Below are 19331 nucleotides of genomic sequence, written 5' to 3'. Positions count from 1 at the left end.
CATTGTTGACATCTAGTTGATGAAGATGCCAACCATGAAGAGCTGCAAGGCTGAGTAACATTCGAACTGTTGTTAGTTTGGCCATCGGGGCAAAAGTCTCGCGGTAGTTAATCCCTGTAACTTGACTATAACCTTTTGCAACTAAACTAGCTTTATACCTCTCTACTGTGCCATCTGGGTTGTGTTGTATCTTGTAAACCTACTTGCAACCGATTGGTTTCTTGTCAGGGGGAAGAGACACCAAACTCCATGTCTTGTTTTCTTGAAGAGCTTGAATCTCTTTTTCCATAGCTTCTCTCCATCGTGGTTCAAGGACAACCTGAGAGAAAGATCTAGGTTCCTTTTCGAGTGTAATATTAACAGTGAAAACTTTATATGTAGGAGAGAGTCTATCATAGGATAAAACATGAGCAATAGAATAAGGGGTACCTGTAGGAGATGATGGTGCAGTACGTGAAGGAAGGGCTGCTCAATATGAAAGCCTTACAATGTGGTCGGAGTTCTGGTTGGCCGGGATGATCTTCGTGGTTGTGGCAATGAACAATGAGGTATTGCATCTTGGGATACGGATAAGTCTGGTGGTGACGTATTTGGAGAAGGAGATGGTGCAATATTTAAATCCGAGTGATTTGTGGGATTGATATCAGCGGAAGTTGTGGGATTAGAATCAAGATTTGATTCCAAGGGATTTGAGAAGATTTGATCATCATCAATGTGAGGTGAGGTAGATAAAGAAGGAAAGAGTTGAGGAGGTGTTGGAGAACTGACAGGGGGCGAAGATGTGGAGAGTTTGGATTGATAAGGAAACTCGGTTTCAAAGAAGATGACATCTCGTGAGACTAACATTTTCTTATCTTTCAGGCTATAGACTTTATATCCCTTTTGACCATGAGGGTAACCAAGGAAGATACACTTAGTAGAGCGTGGATCAAACTTGCTAGGCCGGAGTGGATGAGTAGACACAAAGCAACGACAACCAAAAACACGCAAATGAGAGTAGTTTGGTGATTTGTGAAATAACGTTTCAAAATGTGTTTTACCTTGCAAAAGTGGTGTCGGTGTCCTATTTATTAGATAGGCAGCAATGAGTATGATATCCCCCCAAAATGGTTTAGGTAAGTTTGATTGAAAGAGAAATGCACGAGCAACGTTCAACAAGTGCCTATGTTTGCGCTCAGCGACACCATTCTGTTGGGGCGTGTTGATGCAACTGGTCTGATGTAAAATACCCTTGGAAGAGTAAATTTGTGTGCATTTAAATTCTGTACCATTGTCACTCTTAACAATTTTTACTCTTTTGCCAAATTGATTTTCAACTAAGTTGACAAAGTGAATGAGTAGGGCTCATATTTCTGGCTTGTGATGCATGAGATAAACCCAAGTGCTTTTAGAGTGATCTTCAATTATGGTTAAGAAATATTGTGCTCCAAAAAGAGATGGGACGTGGTAGCCACCCCATATGTCCACATGAATCAAATCAAAACAAGAATTACTAGAAGAAACACTCAATGGAAAAGGTCTTCTAGTTTGTTTAGCTAAAGGGCAAATGGAACAATGACTTGCACTGCAAGATTTATTTTGCAAAAAGGGAAATAATAAAGACACTTTGCTAGATGGATGTCCGAGCCTTTGATGCCATAGGTCATGTGTTTTAGTGTTCACCACATTGCACGTTCCTTTCTTTGGCAGATTGAGACAGTAGAGTCTAGGAGTGGATTCGGTAGAAAACCGAGTCAAATTTCTGATTAGCGGCTACGACCGAATCTGTTCTGTTTTCTAAAATTCAGACAGTTACCGTACCGCGGCCGTCGGTTACCGACTAGTCGGCATACCGAAATGGCTGTTTGATTTGGTTGAAATTTTAGTATAGAAATGAAGATGCAGATCATTCTCTGTCATGTTCTTATGATCCTGGGTATTTGGACATGCATGTTCATCTTTTTCAATTTTGCTTGGCTTGCATAAACGAGATCGGCGATCTGGGTTGAAGAAGCTACAGATTCATATATACCTTACTGGTTGCAGGAAGAATATAGCAAGAAGATCTTCACAGGTTGAGACTCAGCAGCACACAACACCAAAGAATAAAAGTAGATATTAAGCCCAGAAACAAGAAGAAGAGAAAGCCTAGGCTAAGCTAAAAAGGGGACGAGAATTTTCTGGAAGAAGAGAGAGAAAGAACAAAACAGAGAGGAAAGAGAAAAGACGAAGAGGAGAGTGGGAGGAAAAAACTAGGCTATAGTCCTTGTGGGCCTCTTTAAGTTGGAGATGTAATAAATATAGTGTTCGTACACTATGAGCCAAGAGTAGCTCGTGATTGAGTGGTTTGAGAGCGCAGCCTCTTTACAAAGGGTCAGTGGTTCAATTGTTCGAATCAGCCCTCTTACATTTTATCTATTTTCGTAATTATTTGGTATGTTGGAGTTGAAGATGTAATAAATATAATATTTGTACATATATTATTGAGGGCAGCTCGTGCTCCAGTGGTTGGGAATGGAACTTTCCTGCAAGAGGTTAGGGTTTCAAACCTTGCCTCTTGCTATATTTTGGGATTTATTCGGTAATACACATACATACGGTCGGTACGGTATACCGATGGTATGGAGAACTCGAACCGTAGCCGAGCAGAAGGCAGCCATACGGTACGGCTCAGCAGCGCCGAAAGTCACTAGGCCGATTTTTCGGCCCATGTCTGTTCGGGTCGGTTCTAAATTCGGCCTGTTCGGTTGCTTCGGCCCAAAATGCCAGCCCTAGTAGAGTCTCTCACTTTCAGCTATGGTCCCAATCGTCCTCTCCGATTGAAGGTCCTGTATGAAACAAACTTGTTTAAGAAATATGGTGATATAAAAGGAATCAAATGCAAGTTTGCTGATGGAGATGAGATTTAGGTAAAACAATGGGACACATAGAACATTGTGAATGACAAAGTGTGAAGAAAATGACACTGTGCCAATGTGAGAAACATTTAATGTGATACCATTGGGCAACTTCATTGTACGATTGTGCACAGGTTGAAAAGATGTGAGGAAAGCTGAATTACAAACTATGTGGTCACTAGCCCCACTGTCTAGGATCCATGTTACATCTTTATTATCTTGTGAGAGGGCAAATGATTTTCTTGAGAGCTCCTCATATTTAGGAATGTTACCAACAAGATTTACTAAAGGCTGTTTGGTCGAATTCAACTTCTCCAGTTGCTGGTGGTTATCATTGGCATTCTCCCATGGTTCTGAGGTCTTGGAAGAGCTCTGGTCTTTCTTGTGTTCAATGATCTGTTGTTCTTCGTCACTAGCCATTAGGTATTTTGTTTGTGTAGATTTCTAGGTTCTCAAGAGCGATCGCGATACCATGATAAAGTGATCTGAGGTTCACATCCAAAACCAATTGGCAATGGATGGAGTGACCCAAACCTTTATAAACCCATAGGCAAGGTCCCATTTTTCCCATGTGGGATGTATATATTCTCAACACTCCTCCGCACGTGTGGCGAATTTTCAAGCCATACACATGGACAACTTGGGTGACATGGAGCCCGTATAGCTGTTAGGCTTGCAGACGTGGGTAACTCGCTCTGATACCATAAAGAGATTTGATAGTGTGAATAATATGTGATATCTTCTATTCATTCAGAATGGTTTACAACATTTTATATAACGAGGATGCTAATTCTATCCATAACTATAGGACTAACTATATTAATACAAATCTCTTAATTAACTTGTGATGATACAGAAAATCCCAATAACGAAGACTCCAAATTGTATGGGACTCCTTTCCTCAATAATAGTAGTAATAGCTATTAAGGCCTAATCAATGAAGGGAATTAAGATCTTCAAAATTCCAAAATAAATTTGAATAATACAAGTACAAAAGTATTTACATGCAGTACAATCCATGAGATACAAATGGAACTGAGAAATTGAAATACAAAACCACATACCTCCACCAATTGAAATTTCAGACCAAATTCCATGTTCTACTAACAAATTTTAAGTTTGTTTGGTCTTGATTTATCTAGATTTCAATCTCTCTCTTTATTTGGGTTTGAATCTGGATCTTGGCCTTTAGTTCTCTATCTCGCGTCGACTCAGTCTCTGTTATGTCTATCTTCATGTTAGATATTAGTTAGGATATTTTCGTCAATTCTTATCTAATATAAAAATAAAAAGAATTTATTCAAAAAAAAAATAATAAAAAGAATACCTGCATGGACTCTAATTGTTCGCTTGGGCCTTCATGCCTATCGCATGGGAAATAGGCACCTTGGGCTTTGCGCATGGAAAAAATAGAGATGGTTTTGTAGATTTTGGTAATTTGCTATTATTAATATATATATATATATATATATATATATATTTTATCAAATGGGGGTGTCCATCCATTAAAAATAAAAAAGAGGCATACAACTTACAGTAACCCATCCTTCTAGGGTATAATCGAGTTACTACTTAGAGACCTAGAAACCTAGAACCCTAAGTAAGGGCGTCTTGGACAGGTAAGTAATCAATTAATCTTGACACCAACATGAAATAAACCGGATTAGGTCAAGTTCAAATTTCAATTTATTCATAAAGCTTCAGGGACTTCCCTACACCCCAGAAACACTAAAAGCCCGAAGCCCACAACCAGCTCCAACAACCATAGCAATAGTAACATTTTTATTTTGCCCTGAAGCACATTTAAAACTATCATACACAACCTATGAGAAAGGAAGCACAGAAAATGTGGGTGCTCTTGTCGAGTACCTCAAGTTTGAGTAGATGCATGCTCCAACTATAGAAGGAGAGGATCCTTGGATTTTTTCAGTCTTCATTTCCAGCAAAATTAGGAGTCCTTGTTTCCTAAGTTGCTTCAGTTAGCTCCAACTTATGAGGAACTCGCATCATGCGAGCCTTAGATTTTAAGTAGAGGTTTCAGCTGACCACCTGCAACCTTTACCTTATTCTTCTTTCCCTTAGATCTACCTAGCTCTCTTCTTCTTACGATGAGACATTGGTAAAACAAAATCCTCCACCATTTCCAATGGACAAAAGTTTTAAGTATTTCTATCAAACTTGCTTTCTTTCCCGGCTTCACCAACTCAACCAGAGTTCCACGATGAACTCAAAATATCATAGCATATCAAAATGTCATAACACTTGCAAGCAGATAATATTTTTATTCATGAAATTTCTAATCATAAGAACACTATAGTTACTCAAACACAATATTTTGGCTTTCAATGAGAAAGTAAAACTATAATGTTTCAGTGTGAAAATAGTAAATTAGGGCCAAATTGTAAAAGAACAGAAGAACAACCGTTAAACTTGACATTGAAATCGACAGAACCTTGACTATCACCTAGCTGACAACTTTGATGTTAGCTGCACACCGGATCATGTTGGATAAGTTAGTATCTTGCACATCACTCCTAGGAGTTTTCATGTGGGTTTAGAGACGGCTTGGCAGGCATTTGAAGGCATTCAATGTCTCCGACGAGCATCTCTATAACTTTGTCCATTGATGGCCGCTGACTTGGTTTCAGTTGTATACACCATAAGGCTGTTATGACCATCTTCTTGATTATCATTCTTTCCTCTTCTGTTACATCAACCATCTCTAAATGATCTTTTCCTACACTGAATTGATCGTACACCCATGATGGAAAGTAAATTTGGCTTGGGTGCTCTACCACTGCATTTAAATTCTTCCGCTTGCTTGCCATTTCCATTAGCAACATTCCAAAACTATAAACATCAGCCTTGTATGAGACGCCTCCAATATTTTTATAGAACAACTCGGGAGCAATGTATCCCAATGTTCCCCTTGCTGCTGTCAAAGAGACAATACTATTATCCGTTGGATATAATTTTGCAAGTCCAAAATCAGAAATTTTTGGAATAAAATTCTGATCAAGAAGAATGTTGTGAGGCTTTATATCAAAATGCAAAATTTGCATTTCACACCCTTGGTGTAGATACTCGATACCTCGTGCCACTCCTAGAGAAATCTCATATATCTGCTTAAAGGTTAATGAGATACTCCCTTCTTTAGAAAAAATATATTTATCAAGAGACCCATTAGGCATGAACTCGTATACTAAAGCTCTTTTTGTTCCCTCAACACAATAACCAATAAGTTTCACCACATTGACATGGTGAATTCTCCCAATGGTAGCTACTTCACTAATGAACTCTTCTCCATTAGCTTTGGATTTGCCCAACATCTTGATTGCTCCAGAGCGACCACTTCGTAATTTTCCCTTAAATACACAACCATAACCCCCCTCACCTAGCTTGTCTTTGAACTTGTTGGACATCTTCTTGATATCTGAATAAGAATACCTTATGGGCACAAGGTTGTTTTCAGCATGTAGAAACTCTTCTATTGTGTTGTACATAGATAAATGTCTTCGTCGCCATTTATGGATCAAAAACACCATTAAAGTTGGGGCCCCAAACATAAATCTTCCTAGAAGTAATAGTCCTGTGTGATAAGTCCAAGGGAAAGATGAGCAAACATATATAGTAAATTGTTGATCCAAAGTAGATATCAATCACATGCTTCTAATAGTAATGTCATGTACTTCGATAATCACTGTGTATCAGCTCTTGTAAATTTTGAACTCAATCTAATATATTAATGTAAGAAAAGCTCTTACCACCGCAGAATAGTATGACGGTTCGAACATCTGCAAATAACATAAGTGAAAGAAAATCAACAATTAGATACAAGCACGTTAGTCGTTGGATTGGAAAAAGTAAAGAAAGAGACACAAAATACTGTATGAATGAAATAATAATGTTCTTACCAATATAACGGCCTAGAATATCTGCAAGAAATAGGGAGAAGTGAAAAATTAGTTTTAGAAGTAAGGCAAAATATATTAATTAAAAGTATAGCAGATTCTAGCAAAGATCATGAACTAGATGAGAATGGAGTTTTGTTGGACGACATAGAAGTCATAATGCTCAACATTAAAGGGGTGTAGATTTAGCATGCACCTCGAACATGTAACACAGTCGCACATAGACTAGTTGCTAGATCTGTTTGAAGCTGATCAAACAGATCTGCTGGAGTTATGGTTTCATAAGCTCTGGAGTGTATATAACTATATATGATATATTACAACAAGATTGTAACCCCTGACAATCATCTATTAAATTCATTCTCTTTATTAAAAAAAAATCCAACTCAAAATAGTATTAGACTATTAGATGCAGGGATCCGACTTCTTTGCTATAAAGTCTTGAATTCAGTTATGTCATTGCAAGGTTTACGATTTGAATCACTTTTGATACATTAATTTCAAGACTTGGAGATGACACCACTATTGAGGCTGTAAATCCTCCGATCCCAACTTGAAAATACAGGAAAACCATAGCGGTGCCACACGATCACCCATGCAGCGGAGCTTGACAACGACGATCTTCACCGCCAGCATGAGAAATGCCAGGTTCGTCTCGGAGCTAGTTTTCCTCTCTACTTTTAGTATGGTTGTTTTTCCAGACCTTGGCTTCAATCGGGATCAGATCTTTCCAATCTATTGCTGCATATTTTCCCTTGAGGGAGACTTGGGCTTCTACCGATGTGCGCCTACCCTATTGGGCTAATGATAGTGGCACGACCTATGATGGCAATGGCCTTGGTGGTGGGGTGGCTGCAATGGGGTGATAGTGGTGAGGAAAGGCGACAGCAGTGACAGTGGCAGTGCCGACGACTTTACATGATCAAGTCAAGAGGAAGGCTCTCATCTCTACACGGATCATCCAGAAGAGGGCGGACTTGGATTACTTCAGTCGGCATCTCAAAATGGTGGTGGTTTCGGGTCGTGAAGTGACAGCAACTGGAAATGCGACTTACTCCAAGGACCTGATTATCAAAAGCGGGTCTGTTTCAGATCCCTTGTCCTTTGGGCTTTAGGGCCCAAATTTTGGTTGCTGCTCCTAGGGTCTGTGATGGTGCTTTTGGGCCAGGGGCCTTGTAATAGAGCTTGGGCTTTGATTTCTAGTTTGAAGAAGAAAAAGGCTTGAGAAGCTTTTGCTGTCAAAGTTGGAAGCTGCTAAAGAAGGATCACGCTCTAACCCAAGGACATCTCCAGTAATAGAGTCTATAGGGCCAATTCCCACTATTGGCCCTAATTTCATCTCCAGCAAGGGCCCACAAGAGGGCTAAAGAGCCAATAAGAGGGCCAAGGGGCTTGGAGAAAGGCCAAATGTAGCCCTTTAGATAGCCCAGGTCCAAATTATTAGGACCACTACACGGAGAGAAAAACACAAGTTTATGGGAATGTGGCTGATGAATAATGGATGACGATGAAATTGGTTGGTAATTAACCAAGATGGTGGATAAGTGGCAAGCTGCCGTTGGTTGACTAAAAATTCAAGAATTTTCCTAACAATTATCATCAATAAGGGAAAAATTCACCAACGGTGTCTGGACACTTAAGGGACTTTCAGAATGATACCTGAACTTACAAAGTTATCAATGTGATACCTGGACTCATTTTTTCGTATCAATGTCGTATCTATGACCAATTTCCGTAACGGCTCCGTGACGGAAATTGGCCGTAGGTATCACATTGATACGAAAAAATGAGTCCAGGTATCACATTGATAACTTTGTAAGTTCAGGTATCATTCTGAAAGTCCCTCAAGTGTCCAGACACCGTTGGTGAATTTTTCCCAATTTTGCACGTGAGTCACTTAATGAAGACAAAATGACCGATTTACCCTCAAATTCTTTCTTTCTTTTCTTTTCTTTTCTTTTCTTTTTTTCTTTATTCTTCTTTCTTTCTTTCTTTCTTTCTTTCTTTCTTCTTCTTCTTTTCTGGTTTCTTCTTCCCCTGATTTGAATCATCAAGATTCAAATCATCTTGATCGTCCGATTCCCACCGCCGCTGCGTCTCAATCCACCTTCATGCACCACAGATGTTTCTGGTTCCCCCAACTTCAAATCCTATAGCAAATTGAAATTGTGCATTAAGGCTTCACCGCACACTCCGAGTTCATCCCCGCCGCCGTCGCCAATGACTTGACCACAACAACCTCCACCACCGCACAACAACGTCATCCTCCGCTGCTTCTCGATTGGGTTTGGGGATAAGGACTGCTTCTTCCTCCACCGCTAGCGAAATCGTGGAGGGTCAAGGCCACATTCTAAGGGCCACCGGCCGGAAGGACAGCCACAGCAAGGTTTGCACCACCAAAGGCCCCAGGGATCGCAGTATCAGGCTCCTCGCCCACACTGCCATTCAATTCTACGACATGCAGGACTGGCTTGGATACGACCAGCCTAGCAAGGTCGTCGATTGGCCGCGCAGGACACGCAGAACGTGAGCCTCAATTTCTCGATGGTGGAGGCTCCGAGTCCTTTGTTTACTAATCGGCGAGGCACAATGGTGGGTAGTAGCGGAGTGGCGAAGCTGGTGAATAAGAACAGCTCGAATTTTCTGCAGGTGAGGATGGTGTTGAGGCCGAAGTTGTTAATCTTTGTCTACCTAAAATTGCCTCTGATCGAAGTTGGGCTAGAGGCCGAAGTTGTCGGCTAAACCGATGAAGTTGCAGGTGAGGATGGTGTGGAGGTGGTGTTGCATGTCGGGAAGAAGGAGAGGATGGAGGGGTGTGATTGGAGCTGTGATTTGAGAGTGCAGGGCTGGCGGGGTCTGAGTTTCTGATCAATGGTGTATAAAAGGGGGTCGGAGGAGAGAACGAGAGTGGTGGTGGTCAAGTCATTGGCAGCGGCGGCGGGGATGAACTTGGAGTGAACGGTGAAGCCTCAATCCACAATTTCAATTTGCTATAGGATTTGAAGTTGGGGGAACTAGAAACATCTGTGGTGCATGAAGGTGGATTGAGACGCAGCGGCGGTGGGAATCGGACGAGCAAGATGATTTGAATCTTGATGATTCAAATCAGGGGAAGAAGAAACCAGAAAAGAAGAAGAAGAAGAAAGAAAGAAAGAAAGAAAGAAAGAAAAATAAAGAAAAAAAGAAAAGAAAAGAAAGAAAGAATATGAGGGTAAATCGGTCATTTTGTCTTCATTAAGTGACTCACGTGCAAAATTGGGAAAAATTCACCAACGGTGTCTGGACACTTAGGGACTTTCAGAATGATACCTGAACTTACAAAGTTATCAATGTGATACCTGGACTCATTTTTTCGTATCAATGTGATACCTACGGCCAATTTCCGTCACGGAGCCGTTACGGAAATTGGTCATAGGTACGATGTTGATACGAAAAAATGAGTCCAGGTATCACATTGATAACTTTGTAAGTTCAGGTATCATTCTGAAAGTCCCCTAAGTGTCCAGACACCGTTGGTGAATTTTTCCCCATCAATAATTATCTAAACTTTGGGTGGCTAGGATTTCATGACTGTTAAAAGTAACGGCTAGCTGATTTTTTTTTGTCACACCTTCTATTTTCCGTCTATAATGAGAAATTTTAAATACACACCCCAAACAACTTAATAAACATCTCTATTATTTTATATTTCAAATCAGATTTTATAGGGAGATTAAATGACCAAAATAGACATTTATATATTAGAAGAAAAATAATAATAATAATCATATCTTCCTTATATGATCCTATAATTATAAACAAGAATAAAGTTAGAAACCATCTAATTTAAATTTTCCTTAAATAAATTGTAATTAAATGGGGTGAGAAACCATATCATTTACAAAATCAATGACATTAAATGTTTTTAAAACAAATCGCTTTACTCCCACTTTTAGTTTTTTTTTTTTTTTTCCTAAAAGTTATGATTAGTCAATTTATTATCTAATATAAAAAAATCACAAGTATAAAATTTTGTAATTGTTAATTTGTTTGACCATCCAATGACAATTTCGTAGTTCCACCATTGTGGAGAAACTACTTATACAGTCTTGGTTGAATGTTTGACTCAAAATTTTATACTTGATCAATATGGTGTTTGGTGGATGAAAACTTAAATAATACAAAACCTATTTCTAAGCATCTATTTGAAGGGAACAATAATAATTCCTTATGGATTTCTCAATAACTAACACAAGTAATTAATTTGGTCAATTATAAAATACTAATATGTTAATATATACTAATCAAATTAAATAGTAGCCTTAATGTAGTTAAATAATAGTGTATTTCATGATTTTTTAGGTTAAGGATATTTTAGGTAATTTGGGTTGTGTATTTAGTAAAATATTAGAATGAGTAATTAAATGGTTGGTGTATTGAGTAAGGAGTGTGTATTAAGTAATTAGGGGTGTGTATTTAAAACTTCTCGTCTATAATTCATCTCAACAGACTTCTTCTATCTTCATAATCTATTCTCAATGGAAAGAAATTGTCCATCAAAGTAGTTGATTAGACAAAAAAGATATATTATTGCACTAAGAAGATCATAAATTTGAAAAAAATTAATTAAATAATAATAAAGTGTTGAAAAATGAAAAAATTTGGCCCCGCATTATTGGAGACCATTCATTAAATAATATATCTTTTGGGCTAAAACTTAGCTCCAGACCCAATATAGCACTCTATTACTGGAGATGGCCCAAGGGAAGGAGCTTGTTGTTGTTTAATTTTATTTTCCTAGGGTATTAAGCCTGTGTGAGTTTGGAAAGTTTTTGTGAGTCTTCTAAGACATTTCTAGTCACTTGTCTGTACCACAATTGTGTGCCTAACATGTGACAGCTTGCTAGTTGAATGATTTCATTTCCTTAGAGGGCGAGATTTTTCTTTCTTGTATACGTCCCTTAAAACTTAATGGTTTGCATTTGCTTAGATATGTATCTATGATTTGTGTGCTGGATATCTTATGTAAGTGTTTGTAGACTATTGCCCTTGGCTATTGATCAAGTGTATATCATTAATCCTTCCAAAAAAAAAAAAACACTCAAAAGAAAAAACTATCTTTCCAATTACATGTAAGATGAATATTGAATTTCGTAGAAAAGGAATGGCGTACTATGCAGAAAAGGGGACAAAAAAAAAGGAATGATGCAAATGAGAATGCAATCATATTTATGTAAGTTTGAAGTAGAATTATTGAGATTAGATTTCTTACCCACATTCGCCGGTTTTTTAAAAGAAAAAAAACCTGTAGTCACAAAAAAAAAAATTAGTATTTTTATTGTTATTTTTGAAACAAGCTTATTAATTAAGAAAAATTACAACTGATAGATGTAGAAAGATCTGGATTACTTATACAATGAGATAACCCCTTAAATTATCAAATCAAGATAATTTTGATACATACTATTCTTAATCAGCCACAAATTATATGATCAATAGCTGGGGTTTAGACGAAAGTTTCTGCTCCGAGAAAACAGGCGAGAGAGGTCTAGGGTTGGAAAGACAGAGGTTGGCGTTGAGGCCTGTCCGGCAGCGCTCCCGCTTTGATGGCGGCTTCCTGCCTCGTCGACGAGTGGTGGGTGTTGCCGGACGGGTTCCTGGGGCTCTAGGATTCTTTTTTTTCTCTAGGTTTAGTTTCTCTTGGCTGTGTATGCTTTTTCATCTATCTCAAGCAGTGGCGTAGACATTGGTGAAGGGTGCTCGGCTATCGGCGACGGGAAGGTGTTTAGTGACTAGATCGTGGCGGCGGCAGGCCATAGATCGTATGGCACTGGTCTTTTCTCTGAGGCGTGTTACTGGGTGGAGGATAGAGTGTTTGAAAGGGATTCTCGAATTGATGGGAGGCCGGATTGGTTTCAGATCAATTTGGGATGGATTTGCACAATGAGTCAGTAATGAGTTCAGCCAAGGAGGATGGTGGTAGCCTGAGATCCTAAGCTGGTTGTGGCAGAGTACTTGGCTTAGGTGTCTTCGATGGGGTGTGATCACTTGGATTCACTCATGGTGGTTTTCCGGCAGTCTGTTGTCAATGGCGAGGAAGATGGAAGTGGTTCAACATAGCCTGGTACTTTGTTTTATTAGGTTTCAGTTTTTTATTAGGGTTTTAGTTTCAGGTTTTTGGTTAGGTCAAATAAAACGTCCCTACTCAATTGAGCTAGGGTTTGGAGGTGTTGGTCGTGGTGGGGAGCCATCTATATGGTGTTACTCTTGGGAACAATATGTTACAATTTTGATGTTGTTTGGTTATCAACGGAAATATGGATTTCCCTTGCACGTGGTCTGGTGGTTTATGGACACGGTGTGGAAGAGGTTGGAGTGGTTCATCTGGATGTTGGTGACGAGGTCGTATCGGGACACTCGGGATTGGTTATCGTTCTTTGTAGCCTGGGGTGATAGGCGTAAAAATTGGTTAGGGGTTGGACCTTTTCGGTTCATGGAAGTTACTATTAGTGACGGACCCATAACTAGGGATCTTGGTAGGAATATGTGTAGTAGTGTTGATACCACAACCGGTTATTCCAATGCTTTGTAATTTTTTTGGTTATTAATGGATTCTATTTCTTCTAAAAAAACAAAAAAAAAAGGGTGCGGCTATTACCACCCTACAATTTTCTTAGTTCATCCTACAAACATTTGAATTATTGAAAGACTATATTACCCAAGTGTAAAATGACTAAGAAGTACACTAATTTTCTAAAATCCAAATATGTAAGAAAAAATAAATATATAAGTAATTAATTAAATAGAAAGACTACTTAATTTCTCATTGAATAACATTAATCTTTATCTTCTCAACCCAAATTTGAATTTATTACTATTTTTTTGTCTTTTTGTTGCCTCCTCATCGTTAATTCATTATTCAATTCACAAAAACATTACCTATAACTTCATCAAAATCTTTGTGAACACCGAAAGTAAAAATTTAAAACACGAAGAAAAAAATCAATCTCTTCTTCAATGATCATAGTTGTAAATTTACTAATCTTTTTACATAGATTGAAATAGAGAACATTGAAATTCCTTATCAAAAAAAAAAAAGAACATTGAAATTGAAAGAAAAAAATTAAAAAAATGGGAGTAAATCAGATTATGATTTTATTAGGAAACTTTAATAAATTTTAATTTTGTTTTTATGAGTATAAATTAAATGAGATATTTTCGTTAAAAATATTTATTTTCTAATTGGATATGTCATATAAGGATATTCTTGGAAAGAGAAATGGGTTAAATAAGTAAATCTAATAATTGAAATTAAAATGTAGGGTGCAATGAGCAAGTAGGGTGAACAAAAAAAATGGTAGGGTGGCAATAGCCGCACCCAAAAAAAATCAGCCACAAATTATATCATTTTTTTCCCCTAAAATATGCACATTTTGGCCTTTGTTACGATAACTATTAGTTGACACACTTTGTCAAAGGTTATATCATTTTGCTTTTGCGGTAAAGTTCATAATTATTCATATAATTAAAACAAATATATACAGTGACCCAACCAAAATGACATGTTATATGGATATAGTACTAAGTAATTTCACATACTCAATTGGTAATAGCATTAGAACCAACATAAAATAAAAATCTGGATATTGCAAAAAAATTGAACTCAAAACTCTCAACAAAATATCCTTATAAAAGAAAAGCAAAGTATAGTAAGATGGGTACCGTGAATCAGCCGCCATAGAAATCGAAAGGTGCCTGTAGTGATCACAAAGGAGAAGAAAAATCACAACATTAGAACCAAAGGGTTTTTGAGAAAGCAAAAATTAACTGTCTTCTTTAGATTTACAAAATTTCTTTGAATATATTAAAAAAACGTAATAGTTGGTGTCTTTAGATTGATAGAGTCGAAGGACCTCGATCTACCAATATTTGTCGGACATAAAAAACTTTAAATAATTTTTTCTTTTCTTTTTAGTCTAAAAAAGTCATTAAAATATTGAAATGATAAGTTTTATATACACATCCCTAATTACTTAATGCACACGCCTATAATTTTTTTTTTGATCAAGAAGAAACTTTATTAATAATCAACTGGATACAATGAGTTTTGACATCATCTCATACACAGAAATGGCCACTGGACTTCACACTGGAACTCCAAAAAGACTGACTAACGGAGCCAACAAGGCCCCGACACAACTACAGACTTAACTTGCACTACAACAAAAGGCAAAGATAAAACTGTATGACAGACAAAAGCGCAGAAGCAGTGAATCCATGACATCTCACCTCTCGTCCAGCCAGTAAGAACTCTAAACTAGACAACTTACTTGTGTCGACACTAAACTCACCCACCAGAGTCCTCCTGACCAGCGTTTGATCGACCAAGCCAACACTCATTGTGACCTAAACCCGACCAAAAAGGTTGCCAGACAATCAGACCTGGGACTAAAAAACTCAACACCATCCATCCACCATTGCTCCAAATCGCCATCGCCTTCGACCCGATCTCAGACAAGAAGGACCCACTAGGAGGCCAAAGATGATTGTCTATAGCCAGACATTTTCGCCACCGTTATGACTGACCCAACTCCAAAACGGGAACGACCTCTTGACCGACGAATAGAAGATTGTCTATACCAAAAATTGTAGTGCGACCCAACAACTAAAACTAAAAAAACCTACAAAAGACCTGACAAACCTTGGAAATAACTTATTACCAACAAAACAAAACCATATTAAAACCGAGCCCACCCATCCTCTTCCCCGCCATTGCCGATTGACCACCAACAACCCTCTGCCATCAGAATCGCCTGACCACCACCCTCCACCCTCTGCCACCAAGACCACCCCAGGCCTTTCCCAAATCGGGTCCATCCCATATCAAACCACCCCATCAGATTGGACCCAAACCGATCGGGACCAACCCAAGCCGCCACCACAACTCCCCGATCCGCCGAAGGAACATTGACTGAGGACCCAGCATACTGCAGACCCACACGGGGTCACCAAACAAGGTTGGATCGGAGACGAACTCCGAGGAAAATCGCCAAAACGGCAAAGAAAAGCAAACAAGCAAAACGGAAAAGAAAACAAGATCAAGAACGAGTACCCTCCCTCCTCTCCAGCTGGAGATCCCAATCAAATTGATCGAGATCTGGCCAGAGAGGGGGAGGAAGTGGGGAAACTGGTTTCCGGGGGGGGGGGGGGTGGGTTTGTTTAGAGAGAGAGGAAAAAAGTAGGGTTTAGGAATTCCACCTATAGTTTTTTGTTATCAAACTTTCATCTTTTCACATTCTCATTAATAAATAAATAAAATCAAAGAAGTTTTCACAAAAATAAAATAAGAATTAAATGTTTTATATATCAAAATATTAATTAAATATTTTCTTATAGGTTAAATTTTCCTCTCGTCTTCGATTGTGATATAATCAATCTCTCTTCGAGATCATATGTGAACGTTAATGATTGTAGTCCACACGAACAATTAGAAGCAACCAAATTGGTTGAAACATATTGAAGGAGTAAAACCACCAAATATATCTTGGACACATGATGTGACGATGATGCATCACTTCATTTGCAACTATTCTGGCTCATTCTTTACCTATTACTATTAACTATGACTTTATGGATGATGAAGATATTAATACATGATGTATGAGACAAAGTAATGACAAGTTTAAGACATGATGCACCTGGGAAGTTGCGTGGATAACATATATAGCTAATGCTCCATTGGCCTCCGCAGAAGAAAGGAATTTCATAATAAAACCTCAGCTCAAAACCATACACCAGAGCATTGTGTATGTATTTATAAGAAGCATCCCAATCTTCAGACAAGAAGACCAAAGTCATTCGCTCTATGCTGCATCCCGCCTTCAAATCCCCCATTTCTACCTCCTTAACTTTGACATAGCCATACGTTTTTGGCTGGGAAGACGACGTAGCTTCCATATCATTAAAGCACGGGGCAGTGTCCACATACAGAAAAGAATTGACTGAATTCCTACACTTCAGAAAATATAGAGGAAATGTTTCTTCGGGTACAAAATATGGATTTTCGTTGATCACAGTACCGGAAATAGGATAACTAGGAATAGAGGAGCAATTGTCTTTCTGAATGCCAGGATCTACTGCCCGGATTGTACGGTTATTGTAGTTGATTGCCTGAACGTAGAATTTAGCAGATGGTAAGTGTAGCCTCTGCAGGTGTAATATTGTAACGTTATTCTCACAATATAGAGTATACAAAGACTCGCCACAGTGCTGTGGATCATCTTTCAGTCGAAAAGGGTAGCTTATGTTGTGGATATGGCCACAGGAAGAAGGAACACACCCACGCTTCCCCGGCTTCGCGTCAACAAGATCAAAGGCCGACACCATCAACACCCATAACCACAAGGTGAAACACCTAGTCGATCCACCTACTGCCATTGAATGTATGAGAAGTCAAGCTGATTGATATCTAGAGAGAAATGAATAGAGCGAGATCGAGGAGGATCCAACTGCACATAATTGAAGCTTCATGGGACTACGTAATCATAGAGGCTTCATATATATAAATACAAAATTAGTTAAACTGCAGGCCGGCAGGTAGAATTTCCATATTGTCATCGAAAAAAAAAAGGTAGAAATTCCATAAACTTTCAGCTTGTGGTTCTCGAGCAGTCGAGCTTGACCAGTCATAATCGGTGGGCGGACCGGTGACCAGTCATACTCGGTGGGCTGATCGGTGACCAGTCATACTCGGTGGGCTGATCGGTGACCAGTCGTAGGTAGTTTCCCTACGCTCCATGGACGGCCAATGCAGTCAGTCCATGCCATTAGTTAATTCAGTCTGCTTGCATTAATTAATTAACTCGGACCATTTCACTATATCGATCCGGTATAAAAGATAGATAGCTAGCTCCGTGGGCTTCATATTTTACCTCTTGCAGATCATCAAATATTCATAACTTCCTTTTGCTTATTCTCATTAATAATGACTTTCTTCAAAGTAACTGTAGCGTGTACAGAATCCATCCGTGGGGATAATGGCCTGGCTATTCATCTCCCATTCCGCAGGGGAGATGATGAGCACCGAATTGTTCCAGTAAAATTCTTTGTCAAGCACATAGATTATATCCGTCAGGAAATCCAACTACGTACCCCAGATAACTGCCTTCTACTAACTGCTTTAGACAACTCCTACATGGACTTGCCAAGCTCTCCATTCTACTCAGATTACGAAACTGATAACTTTACCCTATTCCGTTGTCCTGTTCAAAGAGTTGTAGATAATGCACGACTAGTGATGTAGGACGAGATTTAGCCAATTTCAACAAAAATCTCGAAAAAAAAGAAGCGTCTTCACATTGAGAAGAATAATTTGAATATTGGAAATTGGTATTCAAATAGGCTTCATTAGATGCAACCACAAATTCAAATCGAATCCCTGACTCCACTAGTCAAATTCAGCCAATCCGAATCTCTGACTCTACCAGTCAAATTCATCCAAACGCCAGAAAAATAAAATTATTCCCAAACCCAAAAGCAAATTCAAGGGCATTAAACCCTCACAGATATCTCAAACACAAATCCAAAAATAAATGGGTCATCTACCCATTTAAATCCCAAATACTTGAATTATGAGTGGCTTGATCCCTTCCCGGGTACGTAGGCAACCCATTCCAAAATTCGGGTGCAGCCGCAAAAACAAACAAACAAACACTGGTTTCTTTATAAATGGAATCAAAGGGTGTTCTTTTGTAACAAGAGATTATAATTAAGAGACACATTCTGTCTTGAATGAGTCGAATCCGAAATAATTAAAACTCTATTCTGTTAATGAATATGAGTGAATTTATGTTGGGTGACATTTTCACTTTGTGCAATTTTTTGCTCAACAGCCAGCGAGCGGCTTTCAACCACCTAGAGTTTTTTTTTTTTTTTTTTTTTATAAACCTATTATAACTTGTGGTGTATAGGTTGAAGACAAAATTAAAAACTAAAAAACATAAGAAAAAAAATTTATTTTTTATTTTTATTTTTTATGTTGAAATGACCATTTTAGCCCTCAAAAGTCAAACTTAAAGTCCAATTTTGACGGAATAGTAGAAATTGGACACGGCTGATTGAAATTGGAAAGTTTAGGGGGTAAAAATTCATAATTGAAAGTAGAGGGGGTGAAATGATGACACATACCATATCTGCTAATTAATCTGCAAGTGATGTTCTGCATGCATAAAAACAACGAGGCATTACTTTTAAGTGGTGGTTTTCAATTGCTTGCCTAAAAATAAGCTTCATATTAACCATGTCAGACACATTTTAAGCACATATACAACAGCAAATGCATTGCGCATGTTTGCAAATATTAACAACAGTAAATAAGAAATTAAACAATTGGCACCTGAGTTATATCAGATACTAGATGTCATCAAATCATGTTTACCAAAAAGCAGTTGCATTGTACATGAATATCAAGTGCTTAGTTCAATAAGATTAATTAATCTCAGACTATAAAGAGAACCCAAGCCCTGCAAGTACCTTCTTCAACTGCATAAAACAAAGTGTCTAGTCC

The 19331-nt window shown here is 38.4% G+C and overlaps 1 protein-coding gene across 4 annotated transcripts; it reads right to left on the bottom strand.

Moving 5' to 3' along the window:
• Nucleotides 1–4599: 4599 nt before the first annotated feature.
• On the bottom strand, nt 4600–17321 carry LOC112168898 (rust resistance kinase Lr10). Of its 4 annotated transcripts, none has more exons than XM_024305836.2 (7): nt 17106–17262; nt 16465–16936; nt 14489–14521; nt 12039–12071; nt 6791–6811; nt 6641–6670; nt 4600–6465 (listed from the first exon to the last, which is right to left on the bottom strand). In XM_024305836.2, the coding sequence occupies exons 2-7, from the start codon at nt 16721–16723 to the stop codon at nt 5411–5413; spliced, it is 1431 nt and encodes a 476-aa protein (XP_024161604.1). In that variant the 5' UTR covers nt 16724–16936; nt 17106–17262; the 3' UTR covers nt 4600–5410. The 4 variants fall into 4 exon arrangements, with proteins under 4 accessions (XP_024161604.1, XP_040363851.1, XP_024161603.1 ...); XM_040507917.1 differs by having other exon boundaries at nt 16465–16972; nt 17106–17258; XM_024305835.2 differs by having other exon boundaries at nt 16465–17321.
• Nucleotides 17322–19331: the final 2010 nt, after the last annotated feature.

This window comes from Rosa chinensis, chromosome 6, assembly GCF_002994745.2.
Source record: "Rosa chinensis cultivar Old Blush chromosome 6, RchiOBHm-V2, whole genome shotgun sequence".
Taxonomy (NCBI): domain Eukaryota; kingdom Viridiplantae; phylum Streptophyta; class Magnoliopsida; order Rosales; family Rosaceae; genus Rosa; species Rosa chinensis.
Note: the sequence above shows the minus strand (reverse complement) of the source record. Positions and strands in the feature narration are given on the sequence as shown.

Bases quoted from the DNA above. Each gene is read 5' to 3' on its own strand.
- LOC112168898 (XM_024305835.2), bottom strand. From the start codon at position 17,203: ATGGCAGTAGGTGGATCGACTAGGTGTTTCACCTTGTGGTTATGGGTG. The intron at 12,072-14,488 runs GTACCCATCTTA...TTGTGACTACAG, and splicing joins TCTATGGCGGCTGATTCACG to GTTTTTTTTCTTTTAAAAAA. The intron at 6,812-12,038 runs GTAAGAAATCTA...TATTTCTTGCAG, and splicing joins TAAAAAACCGGCGAATGTGG to ATATTCTAGGCCGTTATATT.